This window comes from Globicephala melas, chromosome 5, assembly GCF_963455315.2.
Source record: "Globicephala melas chromosome 5, mGloMel1.2, whole genome shotgun sequence".
Lineage (NCBI taxonomy): Eukaryota > Metazoa > Chordata > Mammalia > Artiodactyla > Delphinidae > Globicephala > Globicephala melas.
In genome coordinates, this window is record NC_083318.1 from 95,580,180 (window position 1) to 95,601,050 (window position 20,871).

The 20,871-nt window shown below is 43.3% G+C and overlaps 1 protein-coding gene across 2 annotated transcripts in view; it reads left to right on the top strand.

Moving 5' to 3' along the window:
- The window catches only part of FRAS1 (Fraser extracellular matrix complex subunit 1), a 465,438-nt gene that overhangs the window by 426,468 nt on the left and 18,099 nt on the right, over nucleotides 1-20,871 (top strand). For both annotated transcript variants that reach the window (XM_030877950.2, XM_060299521.1), the window contains 9 exons: nucleotides 228-428; nucleotides 1,977-2,164; nucleotides 3,611-3,886; nucleotides 7,743-7,975; nucleotides 10,159-10,319; nucleotides 12,576-12,790; nucleotides 15,900-16,050; nucleotides 17,710-17,817; nucleotides 18,830-18,989. In XM_030877950.2, the coding sequence (XP_030733810.2) occupies nucleotides 228-428; nucleotides 1,977-2,164; nucleotides 3,611-3,886; nucleotides 7,743-7,975; nucleotides 10,159-10,319; nucleotides 12,576-12,790; nucleotides 15,900-16,050; nucleotides 17,710-17,817; nucleotides 18,830-18,989 (1,693 nt within the window). The remainder of the gene's footprint in view (nucleotides 1-227; nucleotides 429-1,976; nucleotides 2,165-3,610; nucleotides 3,887-7,742; nucleotides 7,976-10,158; nucleotides 10,320-12,575; nucleotides 12,791-15,899; nucleotides 16,051-17,709; nucleotides 17,818-18,829; nucleotides 18,990-20,871) is intronic.

Here is a 20,871-nt window from a genome sequence, read left to right on the forward strand (position 1 = left end):
AATATGTGAGAAACAACTCCTGCAGAATCACAGAGAAATCCCTTTTTCCAAAGTATTGCTTAGGGATAAATACTGATTGATTTTTATTGACTGCAAGCTATTTTGCCTTTGTATTGTTAACTAATGTGAAAAATTCCCTCTTGTCATTAGAAGGTGTTTTCATGGGAGGTGGAATTCTTTGTCACTTTTCCAACTTGCTCTTGTTTTCCTAACCTTGTTTCCTTAAGCTCCCACCATTGAGTTTGAAGAAGCTGCATACCAAGTCCGGGAACCCTCAGGGCCAGATGCCACGGCCATTCTGAACATCAAGGTGATCCGCAGAGGGGATCAGAACAGGACGTCCAAGATTCGCTGTAGCACACGGGACGGGTCGGCCCAGTCTGGTGTGGATTATTACCCAAAAAGCCGAATCTTAAAGTTCAGTCCTGGTAATTGAATGCCAATCCCAATCTGTAGGTTTTACTTAAGAGAGAGGCAGATATCTTATATTTGAAGAAAGGAACGGGCAGAAAAATGAAAGAGAGAAACAGTATTTCCAACAGCGTGAAGTACTTATTAAGCACACATTTGAGATTGTGGGAGTCTTTAAATTTTCTAATTAGTAAAAATGGCATGGTAAAGAAAGAAAAAGGCCAAAGAAATGCTTCACTTCAGAACATCCTAGGCATTTTGGCTCATTCAAAAGGATTTTTTGTTGCTGCTGTCATTAGCCTATGATTTGGTTGAGCAAGGAGGGCACTTGATTTTTTTAAAATATACATGATTTTTTGTATATTTTTGAATGTTTGTCATTCAGCAAACATTGGTACAAACCACTGTGCTGGGCCCCTCGGGGATTACTAAACCCAGAAGGCACAGTCTCCATGCTCAAGTGGTTTGACATCTACTAGGAGATGCTATGAAGATGAGTCAGGGAAGAAGGATGGGATTCAGGTCACAACCAGCTGTTTAACTGTCTGATATATTTATTTAATGGAAGGAATGAGACAGAGGAGGAGTTGAATTGTATGCTTGGCTTTTTCCCAGAACTTTATGGAGCAGTATAAGGTGAAAAGGCTGTTATAGAGCCTGCCACCATGTGTGATGTGCCCAGAAGTGGGCAAAAGCGATAGAAGGTCTTTTCAGAGGTGTCTTAGCAAGTGGAGGGAGAAAATGACTCCCTTGGAAATGGAGGGGTGGTCTCTGTATGTCCCTGTCACCCACCGGAGCTTCAGAGGGCTTTCGGCTCCATCCCTATGCGTCTGGTTCGTGTTTACAGGGAAGGTAGGTGCCCTTCCTCCACGTCGTCACAAGGACCTCTCTTCCAAGTGTCTTAGCTTTTTCCTTTTCTGCATAAGCATCTGGGGGAAAGGCAGGTCTTAGAAGTAACCTAGCCCAGATGTCTATAGGAGAGGAAGAAGGGCACCTTGACTACTGCCCGAGATATCTGCACCTTCCCAGAATCACTTTACAGAAAAGGAAGGGGGTTTCTAAGCTCTAACCCTCCCCATTCCAGGCTGCCAAACCTTCACATTATTGTCTTTGCAGAAATGGCCTGGTAGGTAGCCCTTGAACTATCGGTCCCCAGGAGACAGCTTTGAAGGATGGTGTACAAGCACTCTGCCGCACAGGAGCTCATGCCTACATGTAAAGGGGAAAGAAAAGTTAGGCAAAAAACCTCATAGCCAGGGTGGAGCGTATTTTGAATCATAGATTTTTATTACCACCAGCTAGTGTCAGGCAGGGGCCATTAATCCTCATATGGCGTTGCATAGTAAATCTGCTGTACTGAGCCTCCACCACAGGTGGAATTTGACCAAGAAAACAGATTCCTCGCTTGAGATGGGGCTAACGTGATAAGCAGCCACTACATTGATAGGAAACCTCTGAAACGAAAGGGCGTATTTCAACATAAAGCCTCAGCAGTGCCAACCTGCGCTGTCTTAAGTGGGTCACTCATGAGGACCTTTGCCCTCTTTGTTCTGTCCTTGGCGAAGGTGTGGATCATATCTTCTTTAAAGTTGAGATCCTGTCCAATGAAGACCGGGAGTGGCATGAATCGTTCTCTCTCGTCCTTGGCCCGGATGACCCAGTGGAAGCTGTTCTTGGTGATGTGACCACTGCCACAGTGACGATTCTAGACCAGGAGGTGTCAGGGAGCCTCATCCTGCCAGCGCCGCCCATTGTGAGTCTCTCAGCCCAAAGGATCGTTGCTTATGTCCTAGTAATTAGATAAGAGCTTGAGAGAAGCAGGACTTCCAATGCTGCACGTCTTCATTTTTCTAACACAGTGATTTTCTTTTCTTTTTTTTGTTTAACATCTTTATTAGAGTATAATTGCTTTACAATGGTGTGTTAATTTCTGCTGTATAACATAGTGAATCAGCTGTACTTATACATGTATCCCCATATCTCCTCCCTCTTGCGTCTCCCTCCCACCCTCCCTATCCCACCCCTCCAGGTGGTCACAAAGCACCGTGCTGATCTCCCTGTGCTATGTGGCTGCTTCCCACTAGCTATCTATTTTACACTTGGTAGTGTATATAAGTCCATGCCACTCCCTCACTTCATCCCAGCTTACCCTTCCCCCTCCCCGTAACACAGTGATTTTCAACCAAGAGCGAGGGCTCTTGTCCTTTCCCCCAAATCCCTCACTCCCATCACCTCTGGGGAACACTTGACAATGTCTGGTGACATCTGTGGTTGTCATGACTGTCACACTAGGTGCTATTAGCATCTAGTGGGTGGAAGTCAGGGAAGCTGCTAAACATCCTACAATACACAGGACAACGCCAACAGCAAGGAATTATCTGGCTCAAATGTCAGTAGTGCCAAGGATGAGAAACCTTGTTTTGACGTAAGAGTGAGACCAAACCATACTGAGACCTTAGTCTGATAAAGACAGAAGGTGCAATACAATTGATCTTCTCATTTCTTTGGTGGAACCTAGAAGAGTAAAAAAGGAATATTACCCCACATCTATTATCCTACATACTCGCCACACACATAGAATTAAGTATCTGCAGAAATGTACCACCATGTTTCCCAGTTTGGGGATGAACAGAATGAACGCACCGACTTCACAGTTAAGAGGAAAATGCATAGAGGTTGCCAAGAATTTAACCCGTGATAATGAGCTAGTCTTAATAAGTCTTATAACCTCCCTCGACTAGTCTCATAGAGTAAAAGGATCATTTCAAAACGTGTCTCTTCTTTGACCATGGAAGAAATATACTACCTTTATTTACTCCTGTTATGCCAAATGTGCTACGGCATACCATTAACAATTTAATGCAACTTTAAACTAGTAACTGCCGTTTATGGTATAGTTTTAGTTACTGTGTATGGGGGGAGGGGAGAGTATTTTTCACACGAGTGATAGGGCTCTGAATTAGGAATGAGAGCAATAAGATAATAAAGCTTTTAGCTCACGGGGGAGGAAGATGTTCTCCACCATTAAAGATCTGCAGTATCTTTTAGGGATGCCTGGCCAAGCGTTGTTAAAACTTCTGCTATATTTTAAAGAATCCCTAGGAGTTACGTGATCTCCTGAATCTCTGGGGAAGGGAGCCTTGGTTCTCTGACCTTCCCGATACCCACCCCGGGCTGAAGCTTTGTTGCTCCTTTGCAGGTTGTCACACTTGCTGACTATGACCATGTGGAAGAGGTTACCAAGGAGGGAGTCAAGAAATCCCCCTCCCCGGGCTACCCGCTGGTCTGTGTCACCCCCTGCGACCCCCATTTCCCCAAGTATGCCATCATGAAGGAGCGCTGCAATGAGGCTGGCATCAACCAGACGTCCGTGCAGTTCAGCTGGGAAGTGGCCACCCCCACTGATGGCAACGGGGCCCGGTCTCCCTTTGAGACCATCACTGACAACACGCCCTTCACCAGTGTCAACCACATGGTAGGTCTGTTTGCGGAGGGAGAGACCTAGCGTTTCTCTCTGTTACTCCAACTCTATCAAATTTCTTAAGGTCCCTTGCATGGCATTTGGTATAAAATAAACAAATGAGCAGGTACACAGAGTACACACACAATCTTTTTATTCTTACATATAAGGAAAGGTAATATGGTGTAGTAGAAAGAGAACTAGGCTGATAACTCAGACAACCTGTTTACAAACCTTGATTCTGTCTGTTTTTAACTACACGATGTTACGAGTTCACTTAACCTACTGAGTCTCAGTTTCCTATCTACAAAATACCAAGTCCACTTAATCCACTTGACAAGGTCATTGACACATCAGATATATAAAAGTGATCTATATTGGAGAGGGTGTGGAGAAAAGGGAACCCTCTTGCATTGTTGGTGGGAACGTAAATTGATACAGCCACTATGGAGAACAGTATGGAGGTTCCTTAAAAAACTAAAAATAGAACTACCATATGACCCAGCCATCCCACTACTGGCATATACCCAGAGAAAACCATAATTCAAAAAGACACATGCACCCCAATGTTCATTGCAGCACTATTTACAATAGCCAGGTCATGGAAGCAACCTAAATGCCCATCGACAGACGAATGGATAAAGAAGATGTGGTACATATATACAATGGAACATTACTCAACCATAAAAAGGAACGAAATTGGGTCATTTGTTGAGACGTGGATGGATCTAGAGACTGTCATACAGAGTGAAGTAAGTCAGAAAGAGAAAAACAAATATCGTATACTAACGCATATATGTGGAGCCTAGAAAAATGGTACAGATGAACCGGTTTGCAGGGCAGGAATTGAGACACAGATGTAGAGAACTAACGTATGGACACCAAGGGGGGAAAGTGGTGGGGGGTGGGGGTGGGGGTGTGCTGAATTGGGCGATTGGGATTGACATGTATACACTGATGTGTATAAAATTGATGACTAATAAGAACCTGCTGTATAAAAAAATAAAATTAAAATTTTTAAAAAAAAATTAAAAATAAATAAAAAATAAAAGTGATCTATAAATGAAGTAAGTCAAAGATCCCAGGTAGGTACAATTAAGGATTACAGTTCTTTTCATATCTCTTACACCATTCAGTAAGGAGTAGGGTATAAACTTAAGGACATGGACCGAGGGTTCTCCCACACTTGTATGTCCATCCCAAAAGAGCCACCACATTGATGGCACATAGTAGGGACCAGTTATTAAACAAGATGAGAGGATGCTTGCTAAGTGATCAGCATTTTTCAAAGCCCTGTAAGAGGACATGAAAAGAGATTCCAAATGCAGTTGCTGTCCTCAGCAAGTTAGGAGGCCAGACCCACACGCCTGCCACCATCAGAGAGCAGTCAACAGTGGTGGTTCTCCCGACCTCAGGAAACAGTCCATCACTCTGACTCTGCCCCTTACGCCAATGAAGTTCTTCAGAGGAAGAGCTGTAAGCAGTGGAGAGTCAGGCTCCGCAGAGTATCTGGCACATAGTAAGCATTTAATAATTTTTGGCTGAAATGAGTGCCATTAATAAGTTCGGAAATCAGAAATTTCTTTCAGACTGAATTTCTCTAGATTTTTCCCTACAAACCCACCGTTTGTTCTCACTTTAAGAAGTGTCTCGTGTGGGGCTTCCCTGGTGGCGCAGTGGTTGAGAGTCCGCCTGCCGATGCAGGGGACACGGGTTCGTGCCCCGGTCCGGGAAGATCCCACATGCCGCGGAGTGGCTGGGCCTGTGAGCCATGGCCGCTGAGCCTGCGCGTCTGGAGCCTGTGCTCCACAACAGGAGAGGCCACAACAGTGAGAGGCCTGCGTACCACAAAAAAAAAAAAAAAAAGTGCCTCGTGTGGATGGGGCCCTAGTGGAGGAGAGCTGTTAGATGTACACGGGAGGCTTTGGATAAAGCAGGTCCTTCATGTCCGTTGTCTTTGACACAGCTTAATCAGAAAGGCCAGAATATTCATTTTGCAATATAACCTAGTTTGAATTTAAATTATCTTTTTTATTATTATTAAAAATGTAAATGGCAAGACAGCGTATTGTCTCATAAGTATCTAATTCTCTGTTCAACAAAACCATGAAGGGGTTTCATCTGATTTGAGCCAAATATACATTTGTAACAGGTACCAAGTTTATGATTTTACTTCATGTTTCAGTTTTCCTTCTTGCAATGAATTGGTGACTAACACTTTTACCCCTGTTTCCTTTGCTCTATCTTCATTTCTTCAATTATTTATTTAATACCATTGTACTGTATGCATTTTTGTAAGATGCCTCAAATCCCTTCTGAACAAAGTCCATGTATCAATAAATAAATAAAGTGTTGGCAGCTAATTAAATCATTTTAATGGAAAAATCTTCCATTTTTAATGGATTTCAGTGAAACTTGTTTCCATGAGTAGAATTTATAAGTTTGTATGATTGCTTTGTGGGAGGTCTATGGCACACAGAACTACTAATTCGTTTTTCTTATGTATTTCCCTGTGTCTATGCACTCATAACCTATAGAGTTTTGGTGACCTATGTTGCCTCTGCATGCATTGGGTTAAGCATGCTTATGGATTCTGTATGCCTGGGAGCATGAGAGAATCTGTAGAAAGACTTTCAAAGGCCAGTAGGTGCACAATATTATGTAACAACCTACATGGGAAAAGAATTTGAAAAAGAATAGATATATGTATATGTATAACTGAATCACTTTGCTGTACATCTGAAACTAACACAACATCGTTAATCAACTATACTCCAATATAAAATAAAAAGTTAAAAAAATAATAAAGTTATTATTTTTTTTAAAAGGCCAGTAGGTGTCAGAGGCCAACTTCTAACTTCAAGTCTGCATGTTATTGTAACCCTTGCAACATGTGTAGTAATTAAGTGGGAGGTGAGGGAGGGAATAGAATTAGGGAGGAAAGAAAACTAAGAACTCCTAGAAAAGAAGTATCTTTCCTCTTTATCCTGATACCATGCCCTCAGCGAAAGTGACTTGGAGGCAACCAGTCTTGCTGGAAGTGCTGAAAACCAGTTAAGTGGTTCTTATGCTGAACCTAATATATAAAGAGAACAACTGTCACAGGGAACTAGTCATCTCTGGGCTCTTGCTACACATCTGTCAACTTGTTAGTTACCTAACTTACCACCTTAGGCTCTACGTACTCACTGCTCTGTCCCTGGTGCCTGACTTCTGGTAGAAAGTCAGTACTTATGTGGTAAACGAATGGATGGATGGATAGATCAATGGATAGATAGATAGATAAGTGGACAGATGGAGGGATGGATGGGGGATGGTGCGGACTAAGAATGCTGCCTGCCATGTCAGTAAGCAAAGGATGTGACAGCCATCAGCCACGATAGCCGATGGTGCACCCTGAGGAGACTCGGGGTGAGAAAACACGGGATACTGGCCCCAGGTAGCTGAGGTGCATATCAAAGGAATGAGTTCAGTGAGCCTAAACCCTTGCATCTTCCCAAACATAGGAAAGTGCTCAATTCCTTAACTTGAGGTATCTGGTTTTCTTTACTTAAGAGTAAGCTTTTGATGTTTGAACTACTGGTCTTTTGTTGCAAAAACTCCTCTATATCCTGGCTCCCCCCACCCCCCTTGCCCCTTGGAGCAGGTCTCTCAGAATTATCCGAGTTTCTGTGTCTCAGGCTTAAGTCCTCAGTTTTGCCCGCCGAATAAAACAGAACTCAACTTTTAGGCTGTGCATTTTTTTTCAGTCGACAATAGTCTTCACAGATTACCTTGTACCAAGAATTGGGGTGGCCTATCACCCAGAAGGTACGTGTGGGGAGCTGTTGAAGTAGTGTACACGTCTGAGGTGCTTTATTCTTCCTGGTAGGTCCTGGACAGCATTTACTTCAGCCGGAGGTTCCATGTACGTTGTGTGGCCAAGGCTGTGGACAAGGTGGGCCACGTGGGGACCCCCTTGAGGAGCAACATTGTTACCATCGGAACAGGCAGTGCGATCTGCCACACCCCAGTGGTGGCTGGGACAGCCCGAGGCTTCCAGGCTCAGTCCTTCATCGCGAACTTGAAATACCTGGACGTCAAACACAAGGAGCATCCCAACAGGTCAGGCAGGTGGTTCCTTCCGCGAGGAGATGGCAGAGGGAGTCTCCAGCTATGCTTTCTGTGTTTTCTGGGTGGGACAGATCAATGAGTGATGCTTCTGCAAAATAAGAATAGTGGTGGGGCTTCCCTGGTCGCGCAGTGGTTGAGAGTCCGCCTGCCGATGCAGGGGACACGGGTTCGTGCCCCGGTCCGGCAAGATCTCACATGTCGCGGAGCAGTTAGGCCCGTGAGCCATGGCCGCTGAGCCTGCGCGTCCAGAGCCTGTTGCTCCGTAATGGGAGAGGCCACAGCAGTGACAGGCCCGCGTACCGCAAAGAAAATAAATAAATAATAGTGGTGATGAGTGCTTCAGAAAACGTTTATATTCTTTGAAGGCCCCCTAAGATCTGGCCCCTTGTTATCTTCCTAGCCTCATTTCCCTCACCTTGTCATTTTCACCTGCCAGGCCACTCACAGGGAATCATGTGTAACTTCCCAGGGCTTCATACCCTCTTAGGTGGCATGCCTCCGCCTTGTGGCTACTCCTGGCTCCAACTCTCCCCTGCTCCCTTCCACTCAGCGTCGTTAAATCCGATTGTCCCACTCTATCTAACCCATGTCATCTCTTCTAGGAACTTTTCCATCATTTCCCCCAATTTAATTTGGAAGCTCTTCCTTCCGGCTTTTCTGGTACCCATGTCTACCTCTCTCAGAGCATTATCATTATTCATTCTCTCCTTGTCGCCCCAGGAGATGATGATGGCAGGGAACATGACTGTTTATTTTGCATCCCCTCTGCCTAGAACAGTGCTTCTTGGCAGCTAAGAGGCACTAAGTATCCAGTGAGCAAATGAGTAATAACACTGTGTAAATTGTAAGTCAATGGACAGATGTGCTTTTGTTTTTTTCCCTGTGCCACTATGATTTTGTTGGAAAATGGATGCTTTCATTTTTGCACGCAAAAAAAAAGAATTCGTGTAGGTTATACATATTCATTAAACCTCATAGTATTTATGCATGTGCCTTTATGAGCAACTGAGTTCAGAGAAAGGGGTTCATTTGCATGAAAAAAAGATTTGAACGTGGAGCCAAGAATATGCAAATCCTTCTTTTTTTCTAACAGAATGAAATTCATTTTTGTTAAAAAGCAATAACAGAAGTGCCCAGGGTTACTACTGACCCCTTCCTAGCAAAAGAGCCATCCTGTTCATGTTCTGAGGTTCTGATTCCTCTTTAAAACGTGAGTCTTTTTTTCTGGGAGGCAAGCTGTAGAAACTCAAAACGCACCCTCAACAAACATGCTGAAAATATAAATTTGTGCCGTGAAAAAAATGGCAGCCCCTAAGTACAGTTCTGTTGTGTTGCAATATTTATTAAGCTCATATTTTATTTAGAATTGTGTACTACAGGCTCTGGAGAAACAAAAGAAGGGAAGGAAATGGTCCTTTGCCCTCATAGTGGAGAGGCAATATAAACAAGAGTCTGAAAGCACACAAGAAATAGCAGCCAATATAAATAAGTTACAGATTTCCTGGTCCAGAGGCACCTAAATGTGAAAGGATGGAGATCAAGGCAGAGCTTACTGCAGATTGATACCAGTGAGGCCTGGTGGTCTTGTTGGACTGCAGGGAGAGAGGGGAGGGAAGGCTCCTTAAGTTGGGGAGAGACCGTATGAATAGTGGTTTATTACTATTTCTAGGCTTTTTTCCTGGGTATGGATACTGGCCTTAGTGTTTAAGAACTCAGTGATGTCTTTTCGGCACAAATACTTAAAAAAAAAATATGCGGCGACCGCAACCTCCACAGACACTCAAGGTGACAGAGAAGGGCAGCAGTACCTGTGTCAGTCACTCGGCTTTAGCTCATGAGAAACAAAGCTTCCACTTAAAGCAGAAGAAAGCTATAAAGTCATCTGTGATTGTGATGTTATCTTTTCTTGCACGCACACACAAAAAAATCTATGATTCTTGATTGCTATCAGTCCTGAGTCTGGAGGATCTCCTGGGGGCTGGAGAGAGGAGAATAACCCTACATGCACATCATACCCTCATGTTCAGCGAGAAATCCTACATGGAAAGCTTCAGAAAAGAAAAATTGGTAAATTCATTGATGAAGACAAATTGAGTTATGAGAAAGAAATGTACCATATTAACTGCTTATAGCGGGCACCTAAACACTGATTCCTACCCTATTTTTTCCCTTAGAATCCACATTTCAGTGCAGATCCCACACCAGGATGGAATGCTGCCCCTTATCTCCACCATGCCGTTGCACAACTTGCATTTTCTACTATCTGAGTCCATCTACAGACACCAGCACGTCTGCTCCAATCTCGTCACCACCCGTGACCTGAGAGGCATCTCAGGTAAGGGAAGAGTCCCCTGCTGGTTTGCCCAGCCCAGCCCAGTGCAGTGACCCTTAGGAATATGGCTAAGTGCACTCTGCTTTTCATGTATTCTGGTCCTCAAAATCTGCATGGTTAGTGGATTTCCTCCTTAGCAAGCAACCAAACACAGGCAGCTCGGACAGTGAAGTGAACAGGAAAAAACAGGGAGCGTGGAATGAAACTGACAGGTTGAACGTGCCTATTCCACTCCTTATACAACTGAACAAAAATAGCTGGACAGCTGTGAGCCAACTGCTTTCTTATCTGTAACATGAGGATAACAACTGCTACCAATCAAGGTGGGGATTAAGTGCGTCTACATTTTTAAAGCGCCCGTCTTGGTGAATTTTAGCTCCTTCCTTCTCCCGTGTTTGGATCTGTGCTCTAAAATCCCATCATCTCAGCATTTTAGAAAGCTCACATGCAGATGTTAGATGTTATAGGATGGTTCTCCGGGGGCAGGAGCTGAGGTGGAGCTTGGGGTGTGAAACGTTTATTTAGGGACCCACATCTCCTAAAGGGAAGGAGAGGAAGCAGGATTGGGCCGAGGGAGAAGTCAGCCTGAAGTGCAGCCGATGAAACGCCTCTTCAGGGAGCTCTGGAGAGAGCCCATCCGTCAAGCTTGTCCTGGGACAGCCCCCATGGACAGACCTCTCTGCCTGACCTCTCTCAGTCCTTGAATGCAGACTGCTCAAGCAAGAGTGTGACCTCGGGCTCTGCAGCTGATGCAGGCCCGATGGAGCTGACAGCTGCGGTAGCGCATCTCCGTGTTCAGCAGGGCAGACATTTTACTTTACAAAGAATCCTGTCCACTTCCATTCACCTTAGCAAGTGCACACTAAACGTGCATTTCCTCCCTTCACACCTGATGAATCATTTAACAGTGTTTTGGAAGACAGAAAAGCATTTATGTGCTCTTCCATATTCATTAAGCATCACTTTGGGCAGTGATGGTCTTTATACAGTAGAAATTAGTGGAATGTAAATGATTTGTAAATCACTGAGCTACAGATGAAAGTTTAATTGGTCCACCTATGCAAGCTAGTGAAGGAAACATACCATGTTTATAGGCTGAAAGTTTGCACCTCTTCCTACTTAAACACAATTAAATTCAACACATGTTAACTGAGACCTTAGTCCTTGTGGGGCAGAGGGCTGGGTGCTGGTGTCAAACATTCTAAGAAATGCATCAGCTCTTTCAGAATACTATAGTTGCTTTGAGTACTATACAAATTTTAACCCTAATATTCTAAAATTGTATCTGTATTCAGCTCTCTGCTGCATAAAGGTCTTCGCTAATTTAGAACAGTTCAGTTGCCTGGCCGCATTTGATCCAATGATTTTTGCCTGTAGCAGGGGAAGTTTCGTCAAGCATAATTAGCGAGCTATCTACTCATTAACACAAAATTAAGACTTTTTTCTCCAAGAGTTCAGAAACCATAAGAGCCAGGGGAGGTAGTCAGATGTTTCTTTGCTGGCTCTCCATAAAAGCTATTTTTTAAAAATTGATCTTAAAAAATAACAATTCATCATTAAATAAATTGATCTTAAATACTGTGCTTTCAAAAATAAATAATGATAATAATTCATCAACAAATTCTCCGTATACTAAATCCATTTCTTCAAGAACTGATTGTGGGGCTTCCCTGGTGGCACAGTGGTTGAGAGTCCACCTGCCGATGCAGGGGACACGGGTTCGTGCCCTGGTCCGGGAAGATCCCACATGCCGCGGAGCGGCTGGGCCCGTGAGCCATGGCCGCTGAGCCTGCACGTCCGGAGCCTGTGCTCCGCAACAGGAGAGGCCACAACAGTGAGAAGCCCACGTACCGCAAAAAAAAAAAGAACTGATTGTGAAGCATCGAACCAGACTGGCCGGGTGTGAGAGGCAGAGCTTCAGGGTATTTTCTTTTCCTAGACATACGAGGGCCACGGAGCTCTGGCTTCTTCATTTTTGGTCTCATCTGTTCACCTTTTCTTCCCTGGTTCCTGCAGCCTCTTCCAGGAGTCTGTGAACCCAATCACTCTGTTTAGCACATGATGGGAGGCAGATTACAAACTCCCCTCGCATTCCCACCAACCTTGCGTTGGGAGCCCTGAGCTGCTCTACTAATGGTCTCAGGTAGAGGGAAAGCTGTCTCATGTCCCAAGGATGTGTCTTCTCTCCCTACCCAGCTCCTGGGCAAAGGGCAAGTCCACAGACTGAGTTACTGTTCCTTGCTCCTCCCTCCCCTGCAGAGGCAGGGTTCCTGGACGACAGGTTCCACGACAGCACGGCCCTGGGGCCTGGCTACGACCGCCCCTTCCAGTTTGATGCCAGCGTGCGGGAGCCCAAGACCATCCAGCTCTACAAACACCTGAACCTGAAGAGCTGTGTCTGGACGTTTGATGCCTATTACGATATGACGGAGCTAATTGACGTCTGTGGGGGGTCTGTAACTGCCGACTTCCAGGTGGGTGCCCCCGGGGGTCTGTCTGAAGGCTGCGTGCATCTGGGTGTCATGTGAAACTTTGTTCATTCCTGAAGCTGGCACGTTGCATCCTGTCGGCCCCAGAACCGCACCGACCAAGGGAGTCTTCTTTATAAGTCCCTCAAGAGAGCCCTTAGCAGCATCGTGGCCAGAGTGAGCCCCGCAAAGTCCTCTAAATCAATTAACTGGAAAATTAATGTGGAAAATGTTTCAATTAAGATGAAGAAAATTAACTATCTGGCACAGTCATTTATATAAAAATCTAATAGGTTTACTTCTCTAGGTATATATGTTTTTTCCTCTGGGTATATTTTGGAAAGCCAAAAAGATTTACCTTTGATGGGAAAGTTATTACTAAGTCATTGTGTTCTCCCCACATGGGGAAATGAGTCCAAATGACAGGTGGAGTGCCCTGTCTTTCCGCAGACAAGTAGAGCACTGTTGTCTCGAGCGTGGAGAGGTAAACTGTCGGAAACACCCTGCTTTCGTACCTATTCCAAACCTATGCCTAACTGACAACGCTTGTGAAAATAGACACTTTTAAAATGTTTAATAGTCGTTAAACATCAGTAACCAAAAAAAAAAAAAACTGTTACCGCAAGAAGTCATAGTCATAGGAGGGCCGTTATATCAAAGGGACTAGGCTAATGCGTCCTCACGGGAAAATTGGTTCTACCCAATTCTGAGTAGTTATCTCAGTGAACTAAAAATCAGATGTTTGTTCTTCACTTCAAATCAGGTTTAACCACACTGTAAGAAGGGAACCTGTAGAGGGACTTAGAGTAATCATTTTACAGAAGTTTCTTTGGGTAAAATTCATTTTGATTTCTTGAGATGCCTCTCATTTTGGTTAACTCTCATTTTGTTTATACTAGCGCCCTCTACTGAACAGAATTTTAAGGCAGTCTTAGGTTTTCTTTCTGTTTCTGCAATCGCATAACCTGCATTCACTTTCAAAAATGCAAAGCTAAATGATTGTTTCTTCCTCTGGCCCCTCAAAAATTAGTGTTCTCTGTTCTCCATGACTTTAATTACAGTTCTGGATATTTTTATTCAGCATATGCTTAAAAATCACAAAGACGGGCTTCTCTGGTGGTGCAGTGGTTGAGAGTCCGCCTGCCGATGCAGGGGACATGGGTTCGTGCCCCGGTCCGGGAAGATCCCACGTGCTGCGGAGCGGCTGGGCCCGTGAGCCATGGCCGCTGAGCCTGCGCGTCCGGAGCCTCTGCTCCGCAACGGGAGAGGCTACAACAGTGAGAGGCCCGCGTACCGCAAAAAAAAAAAGGAAAAAAAAGAAAAAAAAAATCGCAAAGACAAGGAATTTTTATCATATATGTCCTACTTCTTAAACCAATAGAGAAAGAATATATACACAGAAGTACTTCACTGTTGTCTGCCTCTTTAAAAATAGTTGAAACAGGTGGTATATGGTAGAAAGAATATAGAACTTAGACCCAAGCCCTAGTTCATATTCCTTTATCAAATATCAGCAGAGTTGGATGAGACATAACCTCTCTGAACCTCATCTGAAATTGTCTCTATCTCAAATGAGAAGGCATTTTAGCAGTGTCTGGCACAAAATAGTTGTGCAGTAAATATAATGGCTGTTGTTTTTCTTTTTAAGGATTAGTAAGTAATATGAATTTAAAGGAGAATAAACAGAAACAGAGGAAAAATTAATTTTGCCAGTCAGCTAGAAAATTTATGGAGGTTATAATATCAACAATGATGAGATTGGGGCAAGCATATTTAATAACACCTGTATATTAAGGGGACAGGACATGGTGCGAAACCCAGATAAAATCTGGAAATTGTTTAAAGAAGACAGAGTAAGGCATTTCACAAAAGATTTTTAAGTGAATATGGAATTAGTGGAGTCTAAAGAGAAATTTGGAATCCAACTGGCAACTCTGAATATGAAAGAATACTTTGGAAAAATAAAGTTTTGATGTTCTAAATATTGATAAAGCATTCGGCTCTTTCCATGAACTACCCATGGAAACACTTTACATGGGTAAAGAATTTTCAAACAAAAAATGTGTGTAAGTTCCATAGTGTATTATAGCATTTGGCCAATGACAAAATAAAATAGTTTTAAACTAAGCTTTTTGGTTATAAAGGAAATATATATTTATGGAGGAAAATATAGAACACATTTAAAAGCGAATACACCAACTCCCCTACTCATACACACATATACACAGTTACCTTCTTCATGAAAGCTTCTGCTCATATTGTGTTATCTTTCAATTGAGTTTTTGTTTGTTAATTGCATAGTAAAATGAAAGTTACAGAGCCGAATTAATAGCAGTAACAGGAACCCCTTTAGAAAAAGGTTCCCTTGGAAGTGTGAGGTGCTGCCTTTTCAAAATTATTTCAACAAAGCGTGGAATGGGATGGGAAATTATCCAAGTAGGCGAAGTTCTGAGCTGTCAGTTGGTAAGTTTCATAGGTATGATATCCAAATCCCACGACCTTATTTCCTTTTGGAGGAGATGTAAGTACTCACTAAAACATCCAAGTCAGCCTCATGTTCATCCGAGGATCCAGGCTTGGGCATCCTCCCAGTTAGGGTTGCTTCATGCTCTCCCACAGCCAGCTCACTCGAAACTATATGCAGTCAAAGGTCAGCCAGGGACTGTGTGCTGACGGTAGATCCCAGATCTGCCCCGCTCCTTTGTGAATAACTGTGATGCCTGAAAAATCTCAGCCAAGGCTTCCAGCAAATGAACAGTGTAGGCAAAGCTTCTCACACTTCAAAAGCGTGTTTAAGTGTCACCTCCTCAGAAAAGCCTTCCCAGATTACCTTATCTAAAGAAGCACTGGCCACTTCCCGTCCCGTTGTTTACTTTATCTTTTAATTTATGAATCGCGTTTACTAGGCTGTAGCTTCCATTAGGGCAGTGATTTTGGATTTTTTCCACTGCTGAGGACCCAGTTCCTAGCCTGGTGCCTGGCACAATCATGGGCACTTGATTAATACTGAATAAGTGACTGAGAGAATGAAGATTGAACCAAGATGTGATGTTCATATGCCTTTTCATCCTGGAGAGAAATAACCCTCTCTGTGTGCACGCTGCTTGCTTGGCAGGTGAGAGACTCTGCTCAATCGTTCCTGACAGTGCATGTGCCTCTGTACGTGTCCTACATCTACGTGACAGCCCCCAGGGGCTGGGCCTCCTTGGAGCACCACACCGAGATGGAGTTTTCCTTCTTCTATGACACTGTTCTCTGGAGAACAGGTACACCCACTGACATCTTAACGAGTCTTACCTTATGCTCAAGCAAGATTAAAAGAAAAAAAAAAAGTAGAGACTTTTAACAGTGGCTGCATTCCTCATCCTGTTATCCTATATGCAGTCAAAGGAGAGACAGGTAAAGTCTAAAAAGTATATAGACCTGTGGTACCTGAAAAAGAATGATGTTGATAAAAGTTGATGCTGGAAGGCCTCCAGCATCATGATACGTTCAGTCCAGAGAGTGAGGGGCCCAGAGTAGAGGACGGCAAGTGACAGGTCCTATACTGCCCGTAAGGGGGTTCGTACGAGTGTGTGTTCTTTGGAATATAGTCATGTTCACTTTCTCCTAGGTAAAAATGGTGTCATTCATGTTGTTTAAGGAGCAAAGGGTCTTGAAATCAGATTCACGGAAATGGAAAAATATATCAAGAATAACCTGGGTCATTTTATTCATTTGGCATCGAGTTTGCTCTTTTGTTGCATTTTTTGAAGTAGGGATTTTAACCCTAGTTTTACTTCAAAGACTGCAATGCTGAATATTTTTAAATGACCTTCCCCTCGGGCTTGTCTCTGTTATGGCTCTCTTTGAGAGGAGCCCTCAGCCCCCAGGGCCTGGCTTGGTGACAACCCTTCAGCTAGGAACTCACACCTCTCTTGTGAGACCCCCCTTCTCCCACTGCTGCCCCATGAATGTCCCCTAAAACTCCATGAGTCTGTCCTCCACTCACTCTAATCACTGAGTTGATTTTGGCTTTTTCCCCATTTTCAGTGTCCTGTACTTCAAATACAACCCCAAGCTCATTTGCCCTTATTTTATTGATCCCATTCTTCCTCTCTCCCTCCCTGGTGGTGATTTACTTGATCTGAGGCAGAGTTACTTGATCTGAGGAGATTTCTTTAAATAGGGTTTCACTTCTAGTAATGGAAAATACAGTCCTTCCTTCTGTTAATGGTTTAAGCTCAAATCATTTATTTGCTTTATATTTCTCATAGGAAAAAAAACTTCAGGGAGTTTTCACACTCTGGGTCAGATAATTCCTTGAGCTTGGGGTTTTTTAAATTTTATTTTTTCCCCTCCTTTGGTTACCCTTTAGTTTTTGGTCATATTGAACTCAGTGGGTATTGTGATTGCAATTGCCCATATTAAAGCCACAGTTGACTCATGTTATGCCATGTATAGCTGGCCTTCTACAAGCTAACCTTTAATTTTCCATTGCTTTCAATATGAAATGTAGCCACCAGGACATTGGCTATGGTTCTGTTAAGTACTGAAAGGTGTCCTGGTGAGGGAAAGAAAATACAGTATGAAGCAGATGTGCTGTAACGACGTCCTGGTGCAAAGTTAATAGTAAGAAGTTTTAGGGACCATTTTTTTCTGAGCTCTGGGCTGGGACCCTGCATCTGGGCTAAGTGGCATCTTCAGGTATAAAGAGACTATGTCAAGAGAATAGAATTGTAAGAAAAGAACCAAGTAGAATGAACTGGCACATGTCTCTAAATACTCCATGTTCACGCAAATATGTAAATTTGTCCTAAGTTACATTCAAGTAAGCGTGCAGCTCTACTTAGAAGTGTCCCTGGGATAAGTCGCATGTAGGCTACTGTCTGGGAGATCTTCTCCAAGCCCTCACTTGGATGTCTTGTGTACGGTTGCCTTCCCAGGAATCCAGACGGACAGTGTGCTCTCTGCCAGACTTCAGATAATAAGAATCTACATTCGAGAGGATGGCCGTCTGGTCATTGAATTCAAGACCCATGCCAAATTCAGAGGTAATATCAGTGCCATTTGTTTCCTCAAGTTTTTTATTACTAAGAAACATTCAAACACAGAGAAAAGTTGAAAGAATAGGACAATGAAGAACAAAGTCAACAATTATTAACATTTTGCTCTGTGTTATGTTGTACATACACATGCGTGTGTTCCCATTGTTTTGGTCACACCATGTGAAGACAGGTTGCAGGCTTCATGCCAAGTTACCCTAAATACTTCAGTAGACATCTCCTTAAACAAGGACCTTCTCTTATGTTGCAACAGTATTACCATAGCCAAGATATTTCACACTGATCCGATAATATCTAGTCCCTATTCTTATTCCCTCTATTGTCTCACAAATGTCTTTTCTACTTGTTTTTATGTTTGTTTATATTTACTTTGCATCTGTTTATATAAAAGGAAGGTGAATCTAATCAAGATTCGTATGTTACAATTTGGCAGTTATACCTCTTTAGTATAGAATAGTCTCCTTACTTTTAATTATTCAAGACACTGCATTACTGCAGTTTTAAAGAGTGGAAGTGTCTTGCTGAGTAACCCTGATCTTTTTAATGATGTTTACAATAGCCTCCTTCCACCAAGGACTTGAGCAGCCCTAAATGAGGGGTTTTTTAATCTGAAATTGATATTTCTATTTCTAAACTACTGTGATCTTTCTACCTCCAAGAGACACGTTGGTTGGAATTCAAAGCTAAGTGCGTTCAAGGTTCATTGTCACATAAGGACTCATATTATCGTGCATATGCTCATTAGCGTCATTTCTACAAAGCATATTCATATTGTTTATAAATGTATATGACCGTAATGGCCATCATGAGTAAGGTGATGGGCTGGAATAAGAGGCCATGCTGTCCCAACCTGTGTGGAATATATTCTCAGAGGCAAGTGGGTAGGTATAACCTTGTTTTACAGCAGAATATTAAATCAGTTCCAAGGCTTGTATAAGGGATTCACCACAAGCACAATAAAACTTACAAATAAGTGTGTGTTTGTTTCCCCTTGAAATAGGGCAGTTCGTGATCGAGCACCACACCCTCCCTGATGTGAAATCATTCATATTGACTCCGGACCATCTCGGAGGCATTGAATTTGACCTGCAGCTCCTGTGGAGTGCTCAGACTTTTGATTCTCCTTACCAACTCTGGAGAGCCACAAGCTCTTATAACAGGTGAATACAGGATGGAGTTCAGGGATAAATCTGAAATATTCTCAGTTTCTTTAAGGGCTTTTCTTCAAAAGCTGGGTTTCTATTTTAAAACGGAGATAGAAACAACCCTCTGGCATATAGAGAAAGAAACAGATGTAGCTCAAATCAGCTTCTGATGTGTAAAGCGGGAAGTGCTCACCCGTATTCCAAGGGTGAGAACAGGCAGGGTGCACATCGCTTTCATTCACCTCCCACTGGCCAGAACTTAGTCACATGGCACATCTACCTGCAAAGGAAGCTGGGAAATGTGTCCAACTAAAAGCTTAGGATAATAAAGAAATTTCATTCCAGTTACCACAACCAGTGCAAAATCCAGGATCTCTGGTTTTCAGGTCCAGATGTCACACCTTACGGTCCAGTGTCCTATAAAATAAATAGCAAGATTTAGTCCCCTCCCACACCCAATACAGAGGTAGATGAGAATTGGATAAATACAGTAAAACATCCCATTTGTAAAACGGGAGAATAGGGCAAACAAAATGAAAACTTTTACCATGAAAAGGATAATGGAGTCTACTGTAAATATTGTTAACCCCATTTTACAGATCACGAAATTAGAACCATATTTAGCATGAAAACCTTATTCTTTACAGTTAAGAAGCGGCAAATTGTCTGAAGAATCATTTTCAAAAAGGTATTTTTAGTTACAAATGTTTGTTCTTATATCAAGTATTTTTTGTGTATACTGATTCCTTTGAAATCAATATATAATAAAATAATCATTAAGGGCTGTGTTTCCTAGAACCTCATGAGATTGTGCAGGTACTTGTCCCAATTTATAGGCAGAGAAATGGTCCTCTTGAAATCCTCTGCTGACTCCCCACCACTTACCAAATGCAGTCTAGCTCTTTGAGCAAGACACATATCCTCCCCTCTAGCCTCACCTCAAACCCAGCCTTCTAACCACATGAAACATCGCCCCAGCCCCTGACTCCGCCAGCTCATCCATACATCTGTACCTTTGCAATTCCCCTGTCCTTCCTGCTCTTTTCCTCTGGCAAATCTCAAAGTCCTCTGAGCTCCAACTAAAATGCTGAACCCTCGTGACACCTTCCCTGACTTCCCATACAGTGCTAGAAGCCCCTACTCCTTGTTCACACATTGTTCCAGCTTTTACTGTAACACAGCTCAATATATTTATTATGCTCTAAGTGGAGTCCCATTTCCACTAGATTGTGAGCTTCCCAAGGGTAAAAGGCATGCCTGCTTGATCTAGAAGCCCCAGAACTGCAGGTTTTAGCACATGGTCAGTCCTGAATAAACATCCCTTAGTAGCTAACATTTGAGCTAAGGAGGTAAAATCCATAGATAAACGGCAAAGTGACAGACAACACCAAGTGTTCTGTGCTGTGTGCGCTGTGAGCCGTGCAGAGCCCTGACCACAGCTGCTCAGCGAGGGGAGCTCAGGCCCAGCACGGGCTGGAGAGCTGTCCAAGGCTTCTGGGGGAGGCGGGGCAACTGGTGGGAAATGTCTAGTTTTCAGAAAGGAGGGGAGAAGAACTACAGGATTAAAAACCTGCATCCAGGACTGTGTTTGGCATATTTGCAGGGATAGTCAGGAAGTCGACCTAACTCATATTTAGGGATGGGAAAACGTAGGACTGCAGCCTGGGGAGGCCATACCATTTGTCCTGCATTCATGTGTTCAACAAATATTTACTGAGCTTTTACTGTGTGTCAGGGAAGGTTCTGGGCACTTGGAATACATCAGTGGACCAAATAAAGATCTTTGCACGCAGCAGTGGACATGATGAATGAGTATAGTATCACATGTTAGAAGGTGATGAGTGCTATGGAAAAATAAAAGGTCGCGAGCAGGGTAAGGGGAATCAGGAGTGGAGGG